Source organism: Miscanthus floridulus, chromosome 1 (genome assembly GCF_019320115.1).
Source record: "Miscanthus floridulus cultivar M001 chromosome 1, ASM1932011v1, whole genome shotgun sequence".
Lineage (NCBI taxonomy): Eukaryota > Viridiplantae > Streptophyta > Magnoliopsida > Poales > Poaceae > Miscanthus > Miscanthus floridulus.
In genome coordinates this window covers 189,416,536-189,441,626 of record NC_089580.1, presented here as the reverse complement: position 1 = coordinate 189,441,626, position 25,091 = coordinate 189,416,536, and the positions used below count along the sequence as shown (strand labels likewise).

The 25,091-nt window shown below is 48.3% G+C and overlaps 1 protein-coding gene across 1 annotated transcript in view; it reads left to right on the top strand.

Moving 5' to 3' along the window:
• The first annotated feature begins 5,526 nt into the window (after positions 1–5,526).
• The window catches only part of LOC136468621 (uncharacterized), a 44,839-nt gene continuing 25,274 nt past the window's right edge, over positions 5,527–25,091 (top strand). The window contains exon 1 of the mRNA XM_066467125.1: positions 5,527–5,810. Coding sequence (XP_066323222.1) covers positions 5,527–5,810 — 284 coding nt within the window. The remainder of the gene's footprint in view (positions 5,811–25,091) is intronic.

Genomic DNA, 25,091 nt, shown 5'->3' with positions numbered 1-25,091 from the left:
CCAAATTACACGGTCCCGTCGGGCACACCCTAAGGGAGAACCCGAAAATCCATATTTTTCCATCAGGATCACAAATGAGAGAATAAAGCTTACATCATTCTTAACCATTTCTTATATCACTTTTAATACAACATCAGAATATAATATTTATTGTTATAACATCAGACTGTAATCATATTATCAGAGTTATGCACAATTTAATTGAACAGCGGAATATAAACATGTGAACAGAGTTACAGCAGAAATGAATATCTATTCATGACATGATAAAGCATTGATAAATGAACTATGACAACAGATTATAAAACTTTCATTTATAAAAATATTTAGTGAGAGTTATAAATCAAAACTATGATCGCAGCGTAAGGAAATCCCCTCTGAGCCCACCAGGAGGAATCCACACACAAGGGTCAGCTCTAGCATCCACCTGTCACCTACAACAGGGGGAAATAAAATCCTAAGTACTCAATTGTACTCAGCAAGACTTATCCGACAGGAGGAAAGAAAAGACTCCAAGGATATGCAAGGCTATCTGGCTTGTGGGTTTATTGCATCTGTAGGAAGCATTACTAAAAGTGCGTCCTTATATTTGATTTTTATTAGCAGTGCATTAGTTCATTATCTAACCATTTTATGTAAGCACATGTGCTACTTTCAAGCAGGTGGTAAGCAATCAGATTTCCTTTTGCCATCTTTCATCTTCTAGTTCTTACTACGGTGCTAGAGTTAAGACAAGTCGTACCGGAACGCCGACGATTCACGAATTAATGCCCCTAGCTGGGTACCCCAAAAACACACGCCCTGCTTGTACCCCGGGCACAAGCAGGACCAACCCACTAACCTCCTTTCACAAGGTCTAGGTCCCCATCCAAACAGGGACTCCAAGCCCCCGCCCCTGAGTCCTGGACTCAGTGCATTGCACGGACCTCCTAACCCAAAAACCACCAAGACAGTCGGTTCAGAAAGAGCCGGAACCCATGACAAGAGAGTAACAAGTCTTCCAAGCACCCATACCCAAGTATGTGCTCGGGATAATAAGTCTATGTCTTGCCTAGCATCTTATGCAACGACCGATCCTTAACCGACATCGACAGGGAAAGCAGTGTAACCAAGCTATGCCCTAGGGCCATAGGACACAACTTCTTGCACCCACCAATACCCAAACCATTTCCCTGCCCGATCACCATTTTCCTTTCCACCATTTATATTTTCCAAGTGATAATATTACGGTAATATATTTCCTATCTCTCGCGAGTGACAGACAATCACTCGACTTCTATCGGAGTCCTGTAGCATAGCAATCTACACGATACTGTCAACTAGTAAGACTCGTAGGATAAAGATATATATCCAAGTGGGTTTCATTCTACTCCTTAAAACTTAATGCACAAATATAATTTAAAGTGCAGAAAAGTAGGGGTTGTGCACCGGGGCTTGCCTGGTTAAGATTTAACCAAAAGTTAGTATTTGCATCTTCGAATCATCCACCATCATCTGAATACAAAGCCCATTGCATCATCTCATGGAGAGAATACCATTACACCATCTTCGGATTTCTAATCATCCTTCAATTGATCTGTTGATCCATCATCGTACCTATATGATATGCATTGATGCAAATGCATAGATGTAAATAATCAACGATAACCGGAATGCTTAGAAACCCGATCACGCCTCACAAGCTAACGAGCTAGTTCTAATGACGACCGTACTTAGGCTACATATCCATGTTGTCGAATAGGGCGTTATTTTCCAACAAATGTTTTAGTTATATAAACCCAAGTTGTTTCTTTATTTCATTCTATCGATTTAATCATTATTCAAAATAGGGCATCATTATCTATCTAGCAAACTAATTATTCTAGTGCTACAGAAATTACAATGAGCAGCTAATAATATTAGTAATTTACTGTAAAATTTTCAGAGTCAATACTATCACCGATTTATCACGGAAATTCCTACAAGTTCACATTTTAACAATACTAAACATATTAAAATAATTAGAGCAACCCTGAAAACATTTTAAGACTAGATGAACCAATTACGCTAATAAATAGATCATGATTTTAGGAGCCTAACAAAATTGGTTTCATAATTTTTGGTCAACTACACAAATTTATAATGATTTTACAAGTTAAACTAGAAACCTATATCGGAAAAGCATTTAGAGATGGAAAGGACCGACAACCACCAAACTGGCCCACGCGGGCAAGCATGGCCCAATGTGGTGCAGCGGCCCAGCAGCCCCAAGCGGGCGTGCAGCCCAGGCGACAGGCGATAGGCCCACAGGCACGCTCGACCAGCGGCCTAGGTGTCAAGCAGCAACGCGCGGACGGCCCAAGCGAGAGGCAGGCCGCAACCCAGCAATCTGTCCCACACGGTCCAGCGATGGCACAATTGCGAAGAGGCCCCTGAGCTTCTAATAAATCATCCCGCAATACATCAGCACTATTCACTTAGGTCACGTATTTTGCACCGAGAACCCTGTAAGAAATTTCTACTTTGATTCATACCCTTCTATTCATCATCAAAAGCAGAGGACAGGCAGGGGAGCACCAGCCGACGGTGGGAACGGCGCGTCCAGGTGGCTGCGGGGCATGACGGTCGGTGAAGCAAGCTCCTTGGCACCGGTGGGCATGGCGTGCGCCGACTCGTCGAGGGCAGCAGCGGGAGGCGAGCCGCTGTGGTTGGCCGGCAGCCAAGCGGTTGCGCCCAGCACGGACGACGGTGGAGGAGGCGCCGTGGAGCAACAGGGCAGTGCTACGGGCACAGGTGTGGCCAAGGAGCAGCGGGCCTTACGCGGGACTAGGGTACACGTGCGCTCGTGCGGGGAATGCCAGCACCAGATGGCGCGGTGCGACGGCAGCGGCAGTGATGGCACTGCGGTTGCGGCGCTGTGGGAATGCAATGGAAGGGACGACGCTCCAGCATGACCGTGGGACCCATGCGCTCGCGCGCACGCGAAGGGAAATGACAGGTGGGCGGCGTCGGTGGTCATGGCCCTGGTGGGTGGTTGGCATGGCACAACGACGGCGGAGGTGGAGCGGCGCAGCAACACGGGAGGGCAGCGCAGAGGGCGCGGCAATGGAGATGAGGCAGCGCGGATGAAGGTAGAGCGCCGACATAGCCACGGCGCACGGACCATGGAGGAGGCACTCGGAAGAGACAACGCCGTGACTTGCGCGCGCGCACGGTGCGCCTAGGGAGGAGCAGGGCAGCGACGAGGGAGCGGGGTGGAAAACAGGAGCTGGACTGTGGCTCCAGCGCAAGACCAAGGAGCTATGGCGTGCAGACCAGCGCCCAGCCACGGGCACGCACACTCCTACGGGATGCCAGGCAACGACGCAGTAGGCGCAATGTAAAGCGGCGTGGTGCGGTGGCCAAGAAAAAGGCAGAGGCAAGGGGACAAAGCGAGTGGCGACTCGACAAATCACCATTAAGGCGCTCCCAGACAAGGTCATGAGAAAGCAGGCGAACGTGGCCTACTACGCGTCTAGTACAGCAGCAGTATCCAGCAGAGTAAGGACAAGTAGAGATAGACAATAGCTCGGCCTTGGCATGCATAAGAAGGAGCGCAAGGAGAGGGAGCAGTGAGGCGTGGGCACGGCAGAGCCACGTTCTCCCATAAAATTTCGGACACGACGTACGCGAGGGAGAGAAGACAGGGGCGCAGACAAATGGATGCATCGGGGTGCAGAGCCATGATGAAAGACGAGATGGTGCATAATTGCAAAGCAAGGCGAGTATGCTGAAGCCGTGCTAGGAAAAGTAAATGAAGACTGCTAAGCTGCTACACTATCTCACATCTGTAACGTGTTTCACACCAACCACATAAATTTATGAAGCGGCCAGACGGGCAGCTGTCGTGGGTACGTTACCAACTTATCATAGGGACTAAAACAAGTCTATACTTAAAAACATGTCACTAGACCGAGGATATAAATATATATCATTCTATTTATTAATGGATTTTATTTTATTTATAAAAGTTGCTTTTCCTGCTTAATCTAATAGAACAAACCGTTCGCTATCTATCGGCTAGAATTGTCGTTCGACATTCCTGAATATCTTTACGCTCTGAGTAATTTGACTTGGGCGTTATTTGAGTCCACAAAACTAAGTCACATAGGATTCACTTATCACATCAAGTACGTTTTAAATCAAAAATTCGAGAAACTCGTTTCAAAAATTTTACTTAGGCCTAAATCGCGGTGCTAAATAAGATCGTAACACAAGAGGTGTTACAGCTGGTGACCGACTCTAGATTCTTAGTGGCCAATCCATATAGTTCTTGAGTCTGTTCGACCGGTCCCGAGGGCTCGTTGCCTTTCTTCATGGAAAACCATGGACTGGGTACTGACCAAGACTCGAACGTGGGCCGGGACAACCGTGGCGCTCGCGTGTGAAGGTACTGGCCATTAATGGGCCATCCTTTTCCACCCCTCACTCTAAGGGTGCCCTGGAGCTGTTGTGAACCCGTCAGAGAGCCAGCCTTTGAACTCCCAGGCCTTAAATGGGCCATAGGAGTGTTTCTAGCTCCGTATCCCACCTTACCTATGACGGTTCTTGGCCCATTGAATGGGCAAACCATCATCCGACATATCCTTCGAGAGCGTGGACAGAGATTGCATGCGCATGATCTTCGGAGGGAGGTGACGTGATGTGGCACAGTGGGCACATGAATCTAGGTGGATGGTTCGCCTTCTTGCCCCACTCCGCCTTATAAATAGCGGCCTCCCCCTTCATGTTTCTACACACCAAAACCCCAGCCTTACCTTCTCTGTTTCTCCGCCGCCGCCGTTCGGATCTGCCATGCATGCTAGTCCACCACCAGAGCCCTAGATATGTAGCCTCCACTCCTCTGCCGTCGCCTTCGCTTCTCCGTAGCCACGTCCATCCTCTATGGATTTGTGGAATCGCTTCAATGTTACCTATGCGCGCATGGAGGGACTCACGGTTCCTCCTCACCCGTTCTTCCAGAGTCTGCTACACCATTATCAGATCGAGCTACAACACTTGAACCCCAACGGGATCCAGCACATCGCATCCTTCATCATGATGTGCGAGGGGTACCTGGGGATTAAGCCCCACTTTGAGCTCTGGAGATATTTCTTCTCCATCTCCTTGATGAAGAAGAAGGAGAGAGGCCGAGGGACCCCAGTGCCGATGGGATGCGTGGGCATCCACCTCCGGGGGTAGCGGGTGGCCGAGTACATGCCCTGTCAGCTCTCTAGATCCAACAAGGGGTGGCACTTGCACTGGTTCTACCTAACGGATGACCCTACCGCACCTTTGCCTATCTTCTCTGGTCGTTTGATCGAGGAGGTTTCACCATCATGGCCGTGGGGGCCACCTATCAAGGAGAACAAGAGGATGCGCAATCTCCTCGAGGACATCATGTTCCTAAAGACCCACGACCTCTGTGGATCTAGCATCATTGGGTATCATGTGAGGAGGGTGGCGCCCCTGATGGCGCGTGTCCTCCCGCTGTATGGGATGATGCCCCGCGCATAGCTCGTTAGGACAATGCTCGCCCAAGGGCTGCTCCACAACAGCGAGGTTGCGCAACACATCAAGGAGGCCACGGGGGAGGCTAACATCATGTTCCTAACCCTGGGGCATCCTGTGATGTGGCCGGACATGGGCTTTGTTGAGCTACCGGTGGGGTTAGTCTTCCAGGACTCCGTCACACCGCTACTAGAGCACACGGCCATGAGGGCAGCGAACCATGCCATGGATGAACAATGGAAGAAGAAGAAGAAGGACAACGAGGAAGAGAAATGTCGATCGAAGCAGCGAGCGAAGCTATAGTGAGGGAAGCGACGTCAAGGCTCATCGGAAGAAGAGGAGGAAGAAGAAGAGGAAGATGGTGGCTCCATGTCACCATCTCGTGGGATGATCTGGCCGCCGAGGACAAGGACCCACCTTTGCCGCAGGCAAGGCCCATCCTGTGGCATGTCGTGAGGCAGGAGGGGGAGGGTGTGCCCCCAGAGTGGGCGGAAATGAACCGCTCTGCTGTGTCTGAACCTTCAACGGTGGTCTTGGAACCGGCAGAGCCAGGCCACCTTGCCTCGGCTGGGCCTTTGACGGTGGCCTTGAAGCTAGCGGAAACTAGTCACCCTGCTCCGCCTGAGCCCTCGGTGGCGCCTCCAGAGTCGGTGGGGGGTGGCCGTCTTGATTTGTCCGAGCCCTCCAAGCCAAGGGAGGGCTCAAAGTGGCAACATGCTAACAAGGAGCAGCCTAGGTCGAGCAAGCCAGCTGAAGGGTCGAGATGGCGGACTAGAGGGGGGGTGAATAGTCTTTTCTAAAATTAATCGCGTCGGCTAACCGAAACAAGTGCGGAATTATAACTATCTATCTAGCCAAGACTACACCCCTCTATCTATGTTCTCTAGCACCTTCCAAAGATACTAATCAAGCAACAAAGGTGCCGGGCTAGCTAGAGCCCACCTAACCAATGCTAGGAGCAAGGTCACACAAACCTATGCCTCTAGTACTTTAATCAACAAGGGAGCTCCTACACATGCTAGTAAGCAAAAGCACAAAGCCAACCAAGCTCACTAGCAATGGTCAATAACAAGGCAACCAATGCCAAATTAGAGAGCACAAATACTTAGCTACACAAACTAAGCAATGTGACTAACAAGGTTACACAAACCAAATTAGCCATGCACGGGAGCTACTTCTATGCTACACAAGCAAGAAGGTAACTAGTAAGCTACACAAGCTATCTAATTACAAGAGCAACTACACAAGCTTAATATGTATAAAAGTAATTGCAAGCTTGTGTAATAGGGATGCAAACCAACGGGAAGAACAAGGTTGACATGATGATTTTTCTCCCGAGGTTCACGTGTTTGCCAACACGCTAGTCCCCGTTGTGTCGACCGCTCACTTGGTGGTTCGGCGGCTAATTGGCATCACCCGCCAAGCCCGCACGTCGGGTGCCGCAAGAACCTACCCCTTGAGTGAGGGTAGCTCAATAACACGCTTTACTAAAGTTGCTCTTCGCGACTCCCGCGGGGCGAGCACAAGTGCCCCTCACAAGCACTTCTCTGGAGCGCCGCACAAGTTTCTTGCGCGCTTCGACGGAGACCACCACCAAGCCATCTAGGAGGTGGCAACCTCTAAGAGTAACAAGCACCACCGGCTTGCAACTCGATCACCTAGTGCCACTCGATGCAACCTCATGATGCAATCACACTAGAATCGCTCACTCACACAATCGGATGATCGCTATCAAGTATGTGTGAGATGGAGGGCTCCTAAGCACTCTCAAGCATGGACACAAAGTCCCCTAAGGTGCTCAGCCAGCCATGGCCAAAGGCCACTTCTATTTATAGCCCCCAGGGCTAAACTAGCCGTTACCCCTTCACTGGGCAAAAATCGGGCCGACCAGACGCTCCGGTCGTGTTGACCGGACGCTGGACCTCAGCGTCCGGTCGCCCGCAGACGGCCACGTGTCCCAATTCTAATGGTCACTTGACCTGACAAGACACAGCAGCTTCAACTAACCGGACGTTGAACCCCCAGCGTTCGGTCATTTCCAGTAAGGTACTGACCTCGACCGGACGCGTCCGGTCACACTTGATCGGACGCAGCCCAGCGTCCGGTCACACTCCAGCTTCTACTTCACCGTACGTCAGCCTGACTAGACGTAGCCTGCCAGTGTCCGGTGCTTTCAGACCCAGCGTCCAGTCAGTTGACCGACGCCAGCGTCTTCGCGATCAACTTGTTTTCACTTCTAACTTCTTCACCTTTGCTCCAATGAGCTAACCACAAGAACTTGCATCCAGCGCAATAGAAAATAGACATTCCATTTTCCCGAAAGCGCCGAATTTCCCAAACCCATCTCAACCCTGCAAACACCACCTCCTTTATAAATGTGCCAACACCACCAAGTGTACACCACCATGTGTATGTGTGTTAGCTTTTCACAATCATTTCCCAAAAGATGTTAGCCACTCAACTTGCCACGCCACTCGATCCTAGCGACAATGCAAAGTTAGATCACTCGAGTGGCACTAGATGACCGATATGCAAACAAGTTTGCCCCTCTTGATAGTACGGCCATCTATCCTAAACCCGGTCATAAACTTCTCTACACACCTATGACCGGTGAAATGAAATGCCCTAGGTTATACCTTTGCCTTGCGCATTCCATTCCATCTCCTCCAATGTTGATGCAACACATGCATCAACACGATCAACAATGATATGATCCACTTCATATCATCACATGATCATATTGGTTCATCGATCTTGACTTTACTTGCTCTTCACCGTTGCCATCGTCCATCGGCGCCAAGTCTTGCTCAAGCTTCATCGCCACGCGGTCCATCACTCCAAAGCCTTCGACTTGCCCTTCACGCTTGCAACCGGTCCATCAAGCCAAGTCTTGTCTTGATCTTCTCCACCTTGATCACGTGACTCAATGTCATGTCTCATGTGCATTTAAGCTCCTTCATCATCACATGTGTGAGCTTTGCAACATTTCCAAGCCATTTTCACCTTCATGGCATATGTTGCTCACACACATGTACCTGTGGACTAATCACCTGTGTATCTCACATAAACACAATTAGTCCACCTAATTTGTCACTCAATTACCAAAACCAAACAAGGACCTTTCACCAGCCCCAAAACATCCTTGTATGATGGCATCAAGGTGAGTCGAGAGTTCCTTCTTCCTTTTGTCTTAACGGATTTTTGCCACAATCTGACCGTCATGTCCCGTGCAGCATCAGAGGGCGTGGGACTCTCCTACAGCTTGCTCCAAAGAAGATTCTCCTCCAGCAAATGCACTAGGAGCCGACTGGTGCCACGCCGGTGGTGAGTGTGAGTGGCATTAGGGCGGCCACGATGTCGACCAAGGAGGCAGGTAGAGGAGGGTGCGTCCGGGGTGCCCGTGGTGGGCACGGTGCGGCCAGTCGTGTCCTCAACGTCGTAGGTGGAGGAGGCACGGCCGAAGCCATCGTCTGTGTAGGTGGCCCTGACTGCGGCGGGGTGGATGGAAGGGCGTGCACCTGAGTCATCCTTCGTGGATGTGGCGACAGTGTAGGCATCCGTGTCCGTGTCACCCACCCCATCTTTTGCTAGAGGAGCCGTTCTGGAGGAGCTGCCACCGCTAGAGAGGTTGGCGCCGCTTGAGGTCGGCGCGGGGATGTCCCGGTCTCTGGTCCGGGTGGCTACCCTTGATGAACTGGCAGAGGAGAGGGGATGGGGGAGCATCCACATAGAGGTTGGGGACACAGTTTGTGCCCTGACCATCATGCTAGGTTTGATGCATGACATTGTTGCCCCGATTGGCCAGGTATGATACGACCGTGCTTCCGACCCCTATGTTCTCTTTCCGTGCCTTTAAGTCTTGTCTTCTTTGTAGGTCCATATGGCTCGCAGCTAGGAGAAGTCCTAGCTCCTTACTGATGGGACGTGGTGGAGTGAGGGGCTAGCCACATAGCTCGCTGTCGCCTATCAAGAGGTGGCTGAGCTTACCCCTACCACTCGGGAGGTGGCCAACCTCTGAGTCAGGGAGAAGGACACTCGCGACAACGCCCATGAGGCTGAGGAGAAGCTTATGGCCCTAATTGAGAGGGCGCACACGGACGCTATGGAGGCCGAACGGCTATGGAAGGAGCATGACAATTTGCTCCGAGCCATAGAGGAGCTCCATGCGGGGACTGAGCTAGCTCGCTAGGAGCACACCGACACTCAACAGCGGGTCGGACACCTCGAGAAGGAGCTATGAAGGGAGAGGGACTTGAAGGTTGTAGCCAAGGGCATGTCTGTCAAGCTCGCCACAGAGGTCGGGCAGTGCCAAGAGGAGGTCCGATGCCTGTAGGCTGAGGTGACCCGACGGTGTGATGAGGTGCACATGCTTTGGGCGGATGTGAACGGTAAGTCTATGGTTCCTCTTGTTGTCCTTTCTCCCTAGAATCTATGGTGAGCCTTCTGACATGGTCAGTACGTAACTTGGGCAGGTCTCGATGACAAGCTTAGGGTGGAGGTGGTGAAGAGCCGTGGCCTAGAGAAGGAGCTCAGTGAGGTGAAGGACACCCTCTAGAAGGAGAGTGATGAACATGAAAGCCTACTTGTCGTGGTCCAGCCAGTCTACGATGAGCTCGAGCTAGCCCCAAAGCAGGAGACAAGCCCCCTTGCGGTTCACGCCACCCGGATTATGGACCAGGCATGTGATGTGGTGAGGGGCACGCTTCGCTTCAGCATTCATCGATCATTCGCGATCGCCCATTCTCAATACGAGAACATCGATCTAGCGATGATGAGCTAAGGCTTCACACCCATCTATACCGACACCAAGCTAGACATCATCAAGGAGGAGGTGGCCCCCTAGCGCATGACCTTTCTACTAAGATAGAAGATGAAATCCTCCCCCTAGGGGTTAGTTTAGTCAGATAGGTCAAGCGGCGTATCTATAATAAGCGAACAAGTTCCATGCCTTTTATTTGTTTGAACAAGTCTGTTCTTTTGTTTCGGTTGAACAAGTCTATTCTTTTGTTTTGGTTGAACAAATTTGTCTTTCTCCCTTTTTATATGTAAAAAAGGGGTTAAAGCGCTCTGACCCTTCCTTTTGTTAAGACTGTAAGCTCGAGGTGTGGGCGAGAAAACTCTGGTCACGCTGGTAAGCAAGGGTGCCATAGCCGTTGGGGCATAGGTTTCTTGCAGTTCGACTAGTTTTACTCGGCGTTCGTTTCTACAACCCTTGCCTCTAGGTTTTTAACATGAGAAAGGGTCGAGCACGGCGACTGTTTCAGAAAGGGTAATATATATGCCTTTATCAGTCAGCCCCCGAGTGAGACTCAACCCCTTACCGTTGCCAGGGTCTGGTTTCACTAAAGATCGAGGAGACGATAGCAAAACTAGTAGGAGAAAGCATCTCTTGTTTTAGAAACGTTATTCTTAGTTTTTGTATGTACCCCCTCCCTAGGATCTAAGCCATCGTTCTATCACCGCACATTTGATCTCCTTGCGAGTCCAACTTTCCTCGAGCCCCCGCGTGTAGCGGGGGTCCGGTCGAGGGTCGGCTCATCTCTGTGATCGTCACCCCATCCGTGGTTTCCACAACTGAAGGGGTTAAGCTAACGTCACTTGCCTCGATGGCTCAAGTGTCGCACTCGATGAGCTCACTAACAGGCATGTTCGAGTGGAATCTAGGTTCATCATTCGTAACGGGGTCAGCATAGCCCTCATGTGGCATTTCGCTGCTCCTTAACCCGTCTCTCGGTAGAGGCCTAAGTTGTTCCGGTGACTGACTCAGGTGGCCCGCTGGCCTCCCCTCAATAGAGATTCTGTGGGTATGGCTCAAGGTTAGGATCGAACGAGAAGGTCGAGATGACCCTGTTCACTTTTGAGTGGGTCGGGCAAAGGCCACTAGGACTCATCTACATTTTCTCCCCTAGCTCTGTTCGACGCGAGGTGGCCTCGAGCCCTTCGTGGGCTGGCCTTCGAACCCCGGTTAGTCATCGCTCATATTGAATGAGACGACTACCGCTTCGTGATGCGACGTGAAGCATTGTGATGCAATAATTGCCTGTGCGATGCTTTGATGTATGAGAATGGATGAATGAATGCTTAAAGTAAAGTGGGGGTTAGTGAAGTTACCTCGATGGCTCGAGTAATGCGTTTGGGGAGCTCTTACCAGATATGTCCGAGTGGAATCCGGGTACGTCGTTAGTGATGGAGTCAGCATAACCCACATGGGGCATCCTACTGCTCCTTACCTGTCTCTCAGTAGCAGCCCGAGCCGTCCGATCGACTTGGGTGACCTGCTGGCTTCTCCTCGATGGAGATTCCACTGGTAGGCCCCTCCAAACCCTTCCTAGGAAGGCAGAGGCTAAAGCTCGGGGTGCGGACAAAAAAACTTTGATCATGTTGGTGAGCAAAAATATTGTAGCCGCTGGGGCGTAGGTTTCTTACGGTCCGACTAGTTTTACTCAGTGTTTGTTTCCACAAACCTTGCCTTTATGTTTTTAACATGATAAAGGGTCAGGCACAGAGAATGTCTACCGAATAGATATACTCTTACTAGCCCCCGAGTGAGACCTAACCCCTTGCCGTTGCCGAGGTCAGGTTTCACTAAAGATTGAGGAGTCGATAGCGAAACTAATAAGAGAAAACATGCGTAAATTAAGGGTGACCCATCTCTCAACAGTGGCCCGAGCTGTCTGGTCGACTTGGGTGACCTGCTAGCATAGGACTTACCTCGATGGCTCGAGTGATGGGTTTGGGGAGCTCTTATCGGATATGTCCGGGTGGAATCTGGGTCCGTCGTTCGTGACGAAGTCGGCATAACCCGCATGTGGCATCCTACTGCTCCTTACCCGTCTCTTGATGGTGGCCTGAGCCATCCGATTGACTTGGGTGAACCGCTGGCATAGGACTTACCTTTGGAGATAGGGGATGAAATTACCCCCCTAAGAAATTAGTTAGGTAGATAAGCTAGGCGGCGAACTCGTAATGAGTTGACAAGCTCTTAAATTTTGTTATGGCCAAACAGATTTTTAGCCCTTCTCCCCTTTTTGTATAAAATGGTTAATGCATTCTGACCCTTTCTGTTGTGAAGGTTGTAAAGCTCAGGGTGCGGGTGAACAAACTCTGATCACGCTGGTGAGCAAAAATGTTGTAGCCGCTGGGGCGTAGGTTTCTTACTATCCGACCAGTTTTACTCAGCGTTCGTTTCCGCAACCCTTACTTCTAGATCTTAACGTGAGAGAGGGTCGGGCACATAGAATGTTCGCTAGGTGGATATACTCTTAACTGCATTCTGACTCTTTCTGTAGTTAAGGCTTAAAAAGCTCGAGGTGCGGAAAAAACTCTGATCACGCTGGTGAGCAAAAACATCGTAGCCGCTGGGGCGTAGATTTCTTGCAATCAGACCAGTTTTACTCAGCATTTGTTTCCATGGCCCTTGCTTTTGGGTCTTAACATGAGAAAGGGTCGGGCATATAGAATGTCTATTGGATAGATATGCTCTTATTAGCCCCCGAGTGAGGCCCAACCCCCTGTCGTTGCTGGGGTCGGGTGTCACTAAAGATCGAGGAGTTGATAGCGAAACTAATAAGAGAAAGTGTGCATAAATTAAGGGTAAAAGCGACATAGCTGTTTGATGTTCCAGGCGTTGATGAAAATTTTGCAGTCGATGGTCTTGAGCTTGTAGGTGCCTGGTCAGGGCACCTTCACAACGACGTACGGTCCCTCCCACAGCAGGGAGAGCTTGTGGCAGTTCTTGTTGCTCTAGACAAGGTAGAGCACTAGGTCCCCAACATTGAAGGCCCGACCCCATACCCGATGGCTATGGTACCGGCGCATCGGTTGTTGGTACATGGCCGAGCAGAGGAGGGCAATGCCACGCGCTTCATCTATCTAGTCCATGGCATCCTCGAGGGATGCCTTGGCTCCCTATTTGTCATATGCCTTGGCCCTTGGCGCTCCATAGTCGAGGTCGGTTGGGAGGATAGCCTCAGAACCATAGACCATGAAGAATGGCGTATAGCCGGTGGCTTGGCTGGGGTCATCCTTAGGCTCCAGAGCACCGCGGGAAGCTCCATGACCCATCGTCTGCCAAACTTGTTCAAGCGGTTGAAGATCTTAGGCTTGAGGCCTTGTAGGACCATGCCATTTGTGCGCTCGACCTACCCGTTCATGCAAGGGTGCGCCACGGCGGCCCAATCGACATGGATGTGGTATTCGTCGTAGAATAGGAGGAACTTCTTTCCGGTGAACTACGTGCCGTTGTCGTGATAATGGAGTTTGGGACTCCAAAGCGATGGATGATGTCAAGGAAGAATAGCACGGCTTGGTCGGATTTGATCGTGGAGATCGGTCAAGCCTCTATCCACTTTGTAAACTTGTCTATGGCAACAAGCAAGTGCGTGTAGCCCCTGGATGCCCTCTTGATAGGTCCGACCAAATCGAGCCCCCATACTGCTAACAACCATGTGATGGGGATCGTTTGGAGTGCTTGGGCTAGTAGGTGGGTCTGCTGAGTGTAGTATTGACACCCTTCGCCGATACGCACAATCTGTTCAGCATCAGCTACTATGGTTGGCCAGTAGAATCCTTGTCGTAATGCATTTCTGACCAGGGTCCAAGGCGCGGCGTGGTGCCCATAGATCCTACCGTGGATTTCACTCAGCAATTGCTTCCCTCATTTGTTGGGGATGTAGCGCTGCAGGATCCCAGTGTGGCTTCACCTGTAGAGCTCGCCCTCAACAAGGACAAAGGACTTGGCACGACGTGTGAGCCGCTGAGCCTCCATTTTGTCCATTGACAGCGCCTCACGGAGGAGGTCATCAAGGTAAGGCATCCTCTAGTCGGCTAGAGGGTCGGGCTATGTCGCTGGATCCTCCTCAAGCTCCATGACTTTGGGGTCGGATGGAGCCACCGGCTGGTTAGCCCCTGAGCCTAGAGCAAGAGGCATGTCACTAGTCTATTTCGGCTCCTCGTAGTGGACCGAGTGCTTGTACTGATCGCTGGCAAAGACGCCCATTGGTACCAGCTCTCAGGCGAATGCCATTTTCACCAGTGCATCGATCACCTCATTGAGACGCCTCGGCCGCCTTGTTAAGCTCAATACCGTCGAACTTGTCCTCCAGCTGGTGGACTTCTCGGCAATATGCAGCCATCTTGGTGTTGTGGCAGCTTGATTGTTTTATGACTTGGTCGATGGCCTGCTGGGAGTCGCCCCGGACGTCGAGCCATCAGATACCCAACTCAATGGTGATGCATAGGCAGTTGATGAGCGCCTCATACTCGGCATGTTAGCATGAAATTTTGTCCCGTGTCATGGGCACATGAGCAAGCCGAAAGGGTCCACTCGATGGAGCTAGAGATCTGCCTAGCTTCAGCGCAGGGATGGTCGATCCTGCGCACTCCTTCCGAGACGTGCCAGTCAATTTGACCCTACAATTGATAAGGAGAGAAAGCTAATCGGTAATTTAAGGCAGAACATGCCGGTGTTGGTAGACAGTCCCGAATGTGTGGCTCTAAGAGCCGATATGGAAGGAAATCGACTAAATAGTCGATTCCAGTATACTCATAAGAATAAATCAATTAAAGCTCATGGAATTATGGAAGGTAAATCGGTTATCGCTCAGGATAAATCTCGTTATTTAGACAAATATTAGTCAATGACAATAAGATGTCAACAATAATTAGTTTATGCTAAGCCAATGACTGCAAGTAACGGAATCCCTTTTATATAAAAGAAACAGCTCATCATCATTTAACCATTTAATAAAGATAAATCTAATGAACATATTAGATCTCATCTATCGCTATGACCAGTGGGCATGAGGCAGAATCATGCAGGCCGTAGAAACAACAATAGATTCGATGACCCTAACTTATTACTAATATCGGTGGGGCATGAGGCAGAATCATGTAGGTCGTAATACAATAATAAGATCATGGGGCTAACACATCTTTCAACCTATCTTTACTTCAACGGTCTCGTGACGTGAACTGTTCGTGAAAGCACTCGATATCAGCTAAAATAGCCGATTCAGGCATAGCGCACAGTTAAGGTCATGCCCTATCAGGAACAGATCTACCAAATAACGATCCCCACTCCATGGTGCCAATAGTAGGGTGTGAGGCAGAATCACACAGGTCATGATAATAGGCCATGGAACGGTTTTCACTAGCCAATAGATCTACTCAAGATCAGACATGCCTTAACCGCACACTATACACGATCAAGATTGACGTAAAACAACCGATAAAACATAACTCATCGTTTAAAGTGTGGATTAAATCAAATTTAGATTAACAAATGATGGGTTAAAAAAGGATATAAGGCTGATCTAGATCAATCCTGTGGGGGTATTAACCCCTATACCCTTATGGCTAAGCTTGGGCCGGCCCGGATCAGTGGGTCTGGTCCATCAAAAGACGACATGCAGCCCGGCCAACCTGTTTGGAGTCCCGTGCAAGGAGTCAAGACAGATTTGGCGATCAAGCAAGATCTTGGTCGGTTAGAATAGGAATCCTTATCTGGCCACCTATGGCAATTGTAACTGACTAGGATTAGTTTCCAGATCTATAACCCTACCCCCGGACTATATAAGGTGGGCAGGGGACCCCTCTAAAAAACATCTCTCATTGACATACATCAATACAATCAGACGCATGACGTAGGTATTACGCCTTCTTGGCGGCCGAACCTGGATAAAACCTCATGTCTGTCTTGCGTCATTGTCTTGTTTGTGGCTTGTGCATCTGTCTGCCGACAATCTACTACCTTGGGCATACCCCTAGGTAGACTGCCAACCATATTTCGTCGACAGTGGCATGCCAGGTAGGGGGTGTACGTACTGCTCTCCAAGCAAACAAGATGGTCATCATCTCCGGCTCCATGGCTACGCCGAACGGCCTCACGTTCACCGTCGGCTAGATCACCTAGACCACCAGCTCCGATGACTTCATCGCCATGACCATGGAGGAGGCATGGATTCAATCTGCGCCGACCACTACTTCACTTGCATCGGCCATGGCTCCGACCACGGTGGGTACAGCTCCGACCACGGTGGGTACAGCTTCGACCACGGTGGATACGACTCCGACCACGATGGATCGGGCTCCGACCATAGTACATCTAGCTCTGACCATGCCTGCACCATCTTTAGCCACGCTGACCACTCGTCGTCCGCTTCCCCGCTACGAAGGGAAGCAGATCGACAACACCGACCTGCTCGACTCCATCGATCGGGTCGGCACCAAACTCGCCAAAACCCTAGCTCTGGTAAGTGCAATTCAAAGTCGACCTAATGAGCAGGTAATCGCTCCCCACAACAGATCTACCCGACCCGCTCGGGCCAGTCATCCTGCATGACTTGGTACAGATCTCGTGGTCATATCTACTTCTGAAGGGCGCTCCGCTCGTCGCCGGCCAGCCTCCGCGACGGGACTCCGGCTCTTTGAGTGTGAAGCCTCGATGGAGAACTACCAGGCCCAGCCCTACAGCCTATGAAATGCTGCCTCCAGCTACGCGTATAATATACAGCGCTGCTCAGATCTGTGTCTTGTACATCGACCTCGGCCAAAGCCACACAACTTCATCAACATGATCCGGATTGAGGATTATCAAGAAGGATCCGTCCACATGGTCCAAGAGGGTGACTCCAGCTCCTCATCTGGCATTGCATCTAATGCCTCCATCCACACCGAGCTCCAGCATCACGACGATGAAGGCGTTGAATATGATCTGGATATCCCAGACCACGCCCTGGGGTTCCCACAATTCCTGTCTTTCCCGCCAAGGCGAGGGGATTTGATCAATGTTGTCAGCAATGACGAATCGCCAGCAGTTGGTGAAACAGAACAAGAAAGGATTACACGCGAGGCACGCAATATTGACCGGTTTAATCGCCGGCAAATCGAAGCTGAAGCAGAAGAGGAGGCACGACGCATAAGGGTCTAGCCACACGACCTCAACAATGCTTTCGACAGGGTAGGGGACAAACAGGTCTTCAGGACTCCAAGCGCCAACATAGCTGTCGCCATGGCGACAATGCAACGGCTACCCAACACCCCGGAAACCCAGGCAGTTCGCGATGATATACAAGCTTATCTGATGGCTGCTATGGCTCAGACCACAGAGATGGTGAATCAAGCCCAGGCTCCATCCATTTCAGTCGAATCAAGCCACAGCCGCCAATACTCAAGTCACTCACAGCCACCCAACCAACATGGCTCGCGCAACAATGACCCATCAGACAACCATCAAGGCAAAAACGGTGGTCATGATGGTGGTCGGGATGACAAATCCCAATCGGGCGAAGTGATATCGCTGTAATCAAATAAATAATGAAAGCAATAAGCAATATCGGTAACTTAATGAATCTATCCAAAGGAATGCCACCCTTCGATAGAGCCGATAACTTGACCTTAATCTAGTTCGAGTAGTGGAGGTTGACCAGATCGATGCAGCCGTACTTGAACTAAATAAGAGTCAATAACTAACTTATACCAGAGTTGCAGTGGAGGTCGACTGGATCGATGCAGCCGTACGAATAGAAGTATAAGCCATGACAGAACTTATAGATAAGCAGTGGAGGTTGACCGGATCAATGTAGCCATACTTGCTGAAGAACTCGCTGAGACCTACTCTACTCCTACTCCTAAGGGGTGGCCGGAGCCAAAAAAAGTAAGTAACTTGTATTTGATTGATTGTGTGTCCTTTACAATAGCTGGGTCCAATATTTATACCTGGAACCTACGCATGATTCCTACCTAAGCACGACTCATCACAATTTTTGGCCCTAGAGAAAACATTCCGAATTTAAGATAACTTAGACTCTAATCTTTCCCTTTTTGTAGAGTCAACATGCCTTGTCCCGGCACCGATCGTACCCTTTGTCGTTATCTGTTGGCGCTATATGAAGAAAGCCAATTCCAGTGTTGCATTCGAATCAACTGATACCGACCTGTATGCAATTGATTCCTTAATGACGTGATCTTGGGAGCTTTCGAGTCCCTGTGATTCTTCTTCCAAATTTTGGTGTAAACACATGCCACCCAATTTAGGGATAAAAGTAATTTTATTCCAAAATTATCATGTCTGTATCCCTGATAGGTCTACAGTCACGGGTACAAAATCTTGATCTAGTGTTTGTCACCGTCTATGTCAGCTCATGAGCCCATGCTTCAAAACTTTTACGAGAGCATCATTGCTTCATAGGCACTTGGATTCATCTTTCTAGGCCGGCTATAAAATGTCTATCTAACCCTGGCGAGAGCAACTCAACAATTCGGCTATGTTTCTCTTCCATCTGCCCCCTCGAGTGCTTCTAACTCCGTCGGATCCTCCATGGTCTATCCTTTTGCTATGAAGATCTTGAGAGGTTAGAAGAATTCTTGTGCATAGGGTGATTGTGTTGCTCATTCTAGCGCCTTGTTGAGCAAGAGGATCAGCTACTGTGGTTAGAAGAATTCTTGTGATATCACCTGAGTCTTCTCTCCATGCTCACAGAGCTATTCTAGTGTTTGCAAGGGCTAAAATGTGTGGACACCTTCCCCTTGTTTGTTCCACCAAACGCCCACCGGGAAAGCCACAGGCTTCTTTCCCACAGTTTCCAAGTCACCGAGAAATCAGCTGGGCATATGTTAGGCGGGCGGCCCTTCCCCTTCTCCTGGCATAATTTTATCAATGGGCCAATGTGACTCGGTTCATGATGACCTTTGGCCTTGTGGGGTCCTGGACTCCCTTCAATCCAAAGAAGCCTTGGTGGGTTGATCTCTGGTCAATGTAAATTCTTCGTATCCATCCCACGATATTTTGTAATTTGGGGAAGCAATAAATCTGAATCTGTTATCTTTTCGTTATCTGTCCCCTAAATTTCTAGAGTGTCGATCCATTTCTGTATCTAATTTCAATTTCACACCCCCGACAAAATATATCTTCTCGCCTTCCTGGGCTATATATACGGGCCACGGTTGTGGATCAAAAAACAACCCGCTTCGTCTCAAACCTTCTGCGTCCTTAGTATAGTTCATGCTTTTCGTAGGTTTGAGATCATGGAGAGCAGTAAGAGGTCTACTGAGGAGGCCCTCAATGGATCTACGTCATCGCACCAATGCCTGCATCGCCAAGAGGGTGCAACTTGGGATGCTCCCATCGTTCCGGAGCAGAGGGCCGACTCTGCTCAGCCTTTGGGGTCATCTTCAGCATCAATTCACCGCCAGCTCCCCCACTATCCGAGGAGGTAGATTGACAATGATGATCTGCTAGCCTCCATCGATCGGACTGACCAGAATCTAGCCAGCTGCCTCTCCCTTATAGAATCAGCTTTGGCCATGATCCAAGGCCGATCACCCCCTGAGGCTAGCCCGATGGGGGAAAGGTTGCCCAAAGCTGAAGCTAGAATCATAGGTGAGACGTCTACCACAATTTCTCTGTCTTCTTCTTAATTTTGCCTTCAAGATTTCTGATCATTCTTTCCTTAAATCTTTTAGATCTAACTACTCAGTTGGAAAGCCTTCGATCAGCTGCAGATCACGCGGCGGGATTTGTCAATGTTAGGGGTGCCATTCTGGTGGTTCGCTTGCATGGCATCCTGAACCGTGTCAGGGAGGTCGCTCTTCATGGCATTTGTCATGGTGCTACCATGGCGTTGGCTGCTGCACAAGCCCGCTCTGGCCACAATCTTTGGCTTCTTCCTCATGGTTTTTAAGACACGGCGCACCCTAGGGACCATGAGCGCTTGGTTGAGGATTTCTTTGGTGCTACCAACTCTGTAGCCTTCAACACCCTAGCCGATGATATAGTAAGCAAAGTGTTTTCCAGCCCGTAGCTTGTAATAGGTGATATTTAGGAAACAATTTCCTTGTCTTGAGTGATTTTTCCTTTGTTTCGTACTTCATATTATACGCATCACTTCGTCCGTGTTTGCTTTGCTCCTATAGGCGATACACATCATACCGGCTTTTACCCCTTCAGGTTTATTTTTGCACTAGAGGCGATACCTTTCTTATATCGGCTATTAGAGCTGACGACCGAACAAATCGGTTATTAAGTATTAATCTAAATGCTAGGGTAATATTTCTTTAGATATTTCCCATTGATTGCTCGGCCAAATTCTTCCTCTCCTCTTAGTGTTTCCAAAATATAAGCATTACCAGGCGCACAACTTTTGATCCGATAAGGTCCTTCCTAGTTAGGTGATCATTTGCCAAATTTACTGTCCTTTGACCCAATCGGCAATTCACTTTCCAGACCAAGTCTCCTTTAGAAAATTACTTAATCTTGACCTTTTTATTGTAATATTTTGCAATCCTCAGTTTATTGGCTTTGATATGTTCAAGAGCACATAGTCGAAGGCAACTCAAGTCCTCTAAGTTATCTATCATAAGATTCTTGTAGACTTCGGCTGACAAATCATTTTGCAATGTAACACGCCTCGATCCAATCTAAACTTCCCAAGGAAGAACTGCATTATGGCCATACACAAGTTCATAAGGCAACATTTTAATTGATCTATGATAGGCCATCCTATATGCCCATAGTGCCTCATTAAGCGTTGAATGCCATTTCCTTAGCTGTTCTTCAATCTTTTTCTTGATCAGCCTAATCATAATCTGATTGGACGCCTCTGCCTAGCTATTAGCCTAAGCATAGTAAGGAGAAGAATTTAGTAGCTTGATTCCCATATTGGCAGCAAAATCACCGAACTCCTCTGATGTGAACATTGTCCCCTGATCAGTAGTTATAGTTTGAGAAATCCCAAAACGATACACAATGTGCTCCTTGACAAAATCAACCATGTTCTTTGAGGTTATCATCTTCAAAGGAATTGCCTCAACCCATTTAGTGAAGTAATTTGTTGGTACCAATATGAACTTATGTCCTTTGCTTGAGAGCAAAAAAATCTGCCCAATTAAATCAATTCCCCAACCTCAAAATGGCCATGACTTGATTATTGGATTCATGGCCGATGCAGGCGATTTCTGGATATTACCAAAATGTTGATAATCCTGGCACCCCTTGAATATTCAAAATAGTCTTCCAATATTGTTGGCCAAAAATATCTAGTTCTGCGAATAATCCACTTCATCTTATAAGCCGATTGATGAGCTCCACATATCCCTTCATGCACCTCGCCCATCAACACCTTAGATTCTTCTTAATTTAGGCATTTGAGTAATACTCCATCGACTATTTTGTAATACAACTGATCATTCAGTAAAACATACTTAGTCGATTTATACATTAGCTTTTCTGGTAACTTTCTATGATGGATTTCTAAGGTAGTCGGCTATTTTGACTCTTCAATCATCATTCGAGGCTTCACTACTCAAGACTTCTCGAAACACTCGATATCCTAAGGCACTTTGAGCTAGACGATTAGCCTCTTAGTTTTGTGCTCTCGGAATATGTTGGAAAGAGATAAGAAGAAATTCTTTGAGCAACTTTTGGCACTCATCATAGTATCCTTTCAAAGTATCTTCTTTGCACTCATATAGGCCGATCAACTGATTAAAAATTAACTGTGAATCTCTAAATACTTCAATTGCTTCAGCCTTTACTTCATGAAGAAGTTGAAGTCCCTTAAGAATAGCTTCATACTCCGCTTGGTTGTTGGTAATCATTGGTTCAGTTGGAAGAGCAAACTCAAAACTTTCCCCCCAAGGTGAAATAATAACAATACCAATGCCACCACCTTGCTTGCATGATGATCCATCAAAGAATAACGTCCAAGGCATTGGCTCTACATAACCAATGCTTGGCTTATGATGCTGGGTGACAAAATCGGCCATTATTTGTCCCTTGATTGCTTTAGCCAATTCATACTTCAAGTCAAATTCTGATAACGCAAGAATCCACTTTCCCACTCTCCCATTCAGTATTGGCATTGATAACATGTGCTTAATCACATCAGCCTTGGAAACAACCATACATTCGGCTGATAATAAGTAGTGTCGCAACTTAGTGCAGGAAAAATATAAGCACAAGCATAACTTTTCGATGGGGGAATATCTTGTTTCTGGATCTAGGAGCCTTCTACTTAGATAGAAAATAACTCGTTCTTCTCCTTCAAATTCTTGCATCAAGGCTGATCCAATTGTCTTGTCATCAGCCAATATGTACAACTTAAAAGGCTTACCTTGCTGAGGAGGGACCAGCATAGGTGGACAATTCATGTATTCTTTTATTTTTTCAAACGCCTTTTGTTGTATGTCACCCCACTTGAATTCTTGATCATTTTTCAACTTCAATAAGGGAGAAATGACAGGATCCTTTCTGACAAATTTGAAATGAATCTCCTGATGAAATTAATCTTACCAAGCAGAGATTGCAACTCTGTCTTAGTAGTCGGGGGAACTGCCTCATCAATTGCTTTTATGCTTTTCTGACCAACTTCGATTCCTCTCTCGTGGACCATAAATCCCAAGAATTGTCCAGCTGACACTCCAAAAGCATACTTATTAGGATTCATCTTTAGACCATGTTTTCTTGTGCATTCCAGAGTCTCGCAAATCAGCTAGGTGCTCTTTGTACCCTTTTGATTTTATCATCGCATCATCGATGTAGATTTCAACTGTAACACCTCGGGTGTTAGCCTTGCATAACTTGACTTGCATAACATGAGCATGAGCATCAAGCATTCATAAATCATCATTTACAATTGAAACATTTGATTTGAAACATATGCAACGTTGCTTGTTATTGCATGTTTCTTTGTACATATGCAAATGATCATGAATGTAAACATGTACTTGGTAGATTTGAGTCACCAAAATATTTTGGCAATGCTTAGGTTCACCATTAGAACATGGGTCATAAATGTCATTTTCATAATCAAGCACTTAAGTAATATTTCATGTGATTAATTTAAATAGCTCTATGAGTGACTACTACATAAAGTGATTGAATGACCTTGCAAATTGCTTGAACATGCTTAGGATATCATTATGAACAACTTTGGTATTTAGGGCTAGGGCTAGTTTGGTCATTTGGTCATGGTTTGAATATGTATCATGATTTCAAAGTGACATGTTTGACCAATTTGGAACTAGGTGTTAGAGACCTTGCATGGAGAAGTTCACTAAAGCAATGTTGTAGTGTTTGACATAAGGAACAACTTTGATTTTTGGGTCTTTGACTGATTCAGCTCCTAACATGTGTGAATTTGGGTTTCAAAAATCAGAGAAATCACAATTTCTACACTTAGCAAATTTTTGCTAAGTCGTGAACACTGACAGCCTGACAAGCCAACTTTGAGCATGATTTTTCTCCATTTCTGTTGCGAATTAGAGCTTGATTCTTTAACAACAATTGTAGCTGGTACATGGGTCTACAAAAGTTGTTCAGGTCGGTTGCACGATAGAGCTACGGTTAAGCAGAAAAATCACCGTCAACTCGCGCTGTCAGGCGTCCATTGCAGTGTCTGAACGAACTGAATCAAACCATCAGTGGCCGACCGGCTTCAGGCTTCGCACGCCGTGTGGCGCGGGAAACGGCCGCGCGTCGCCACCGGTCTGTCCGCGCAGGCCACGACGCGCCTGGGCGCGCCTTCATCACGCCAGCGCCCGCCCGCACTCAGCCGCGCTCCATTTTCGCTTCGCCTAGGCCTTTCTTCCTCGCAGCAACAGCCGCCGAGCTCTCGCAGCTCCACCGTCGCCATAGCCACGCACAGCTCACGCCTAGCCACTATAGCACCACCGCCATAGCTCCACTGTCTCCCCAGCACCACACTGCTTCTCCCAGTGCCCGCGGTCCGCGTTCGGTAAGCCCCAGTTCTGTGCAACGCCTCGCCGGAGCTCCTCCGCCACCCTCTGTCGCCGTGGCCAGGCCCAACCCGACCACCGCAGGCCACGATAGCGCGAGCAATAGCTTCCTTGTAGTCCACTGATGCTTGTCCACGCGTTAATTTGAGCCACCGTAGCCCACACCAGCGTACCGCCATGGTCTAGCCCCGCCGTTCCGCCATGGTCGCCGCCGTCAGCTCTAGGGTCGGCAATAGGTCCGGCCAAGTGGCTCAGTAGGTTCGCTAGGTCACGTAGATCACATAGCGTAGATGTCATCGCCGGCGAAGCTCGCCATCGGCGAACCGCAGCCGCGCAGTGCGAAGCAGCGCCGCTGCCCTGTTTCGTGTCACTGACGCGTGGGGTCCCCTGACCAGCGGGTCCCACCGGTCAGCGACAGCAGTATTGAGGGCCAGTTCAAATATTCCAGATTTTGATTTGTTTTGTGAATTTTGTATCTTCAGTTTGGTAGCTCCTAAATTTGTGAAATAAATTTTGTAGTGTTCCTTAGGAAGTGTAGTATTTAGGAAAAATATGTTTTTAACATTTACAGTAGAAAGTTTTGGAGATTTAAATAGGGATTTGAAATGTGCTTTTGAATGCATTCAAAATTGTTTATTTTATGTCTAGAGTTTCTGTGCTCCAAAAATTATGAAATTTTTGTGGTAAGCTATTCTTGTCATATATGAACTCTGGTAAAAATTTGAGGACCAGTGCATGTGTAGATTTATAGTTATAGATTTTTCTTTTATGAATAGTTAATCCTTGCATGAATTTTTATAAATTAATTATGAGTCCAAAATTCATGAAATTTGTTGGAGGTAATCCTG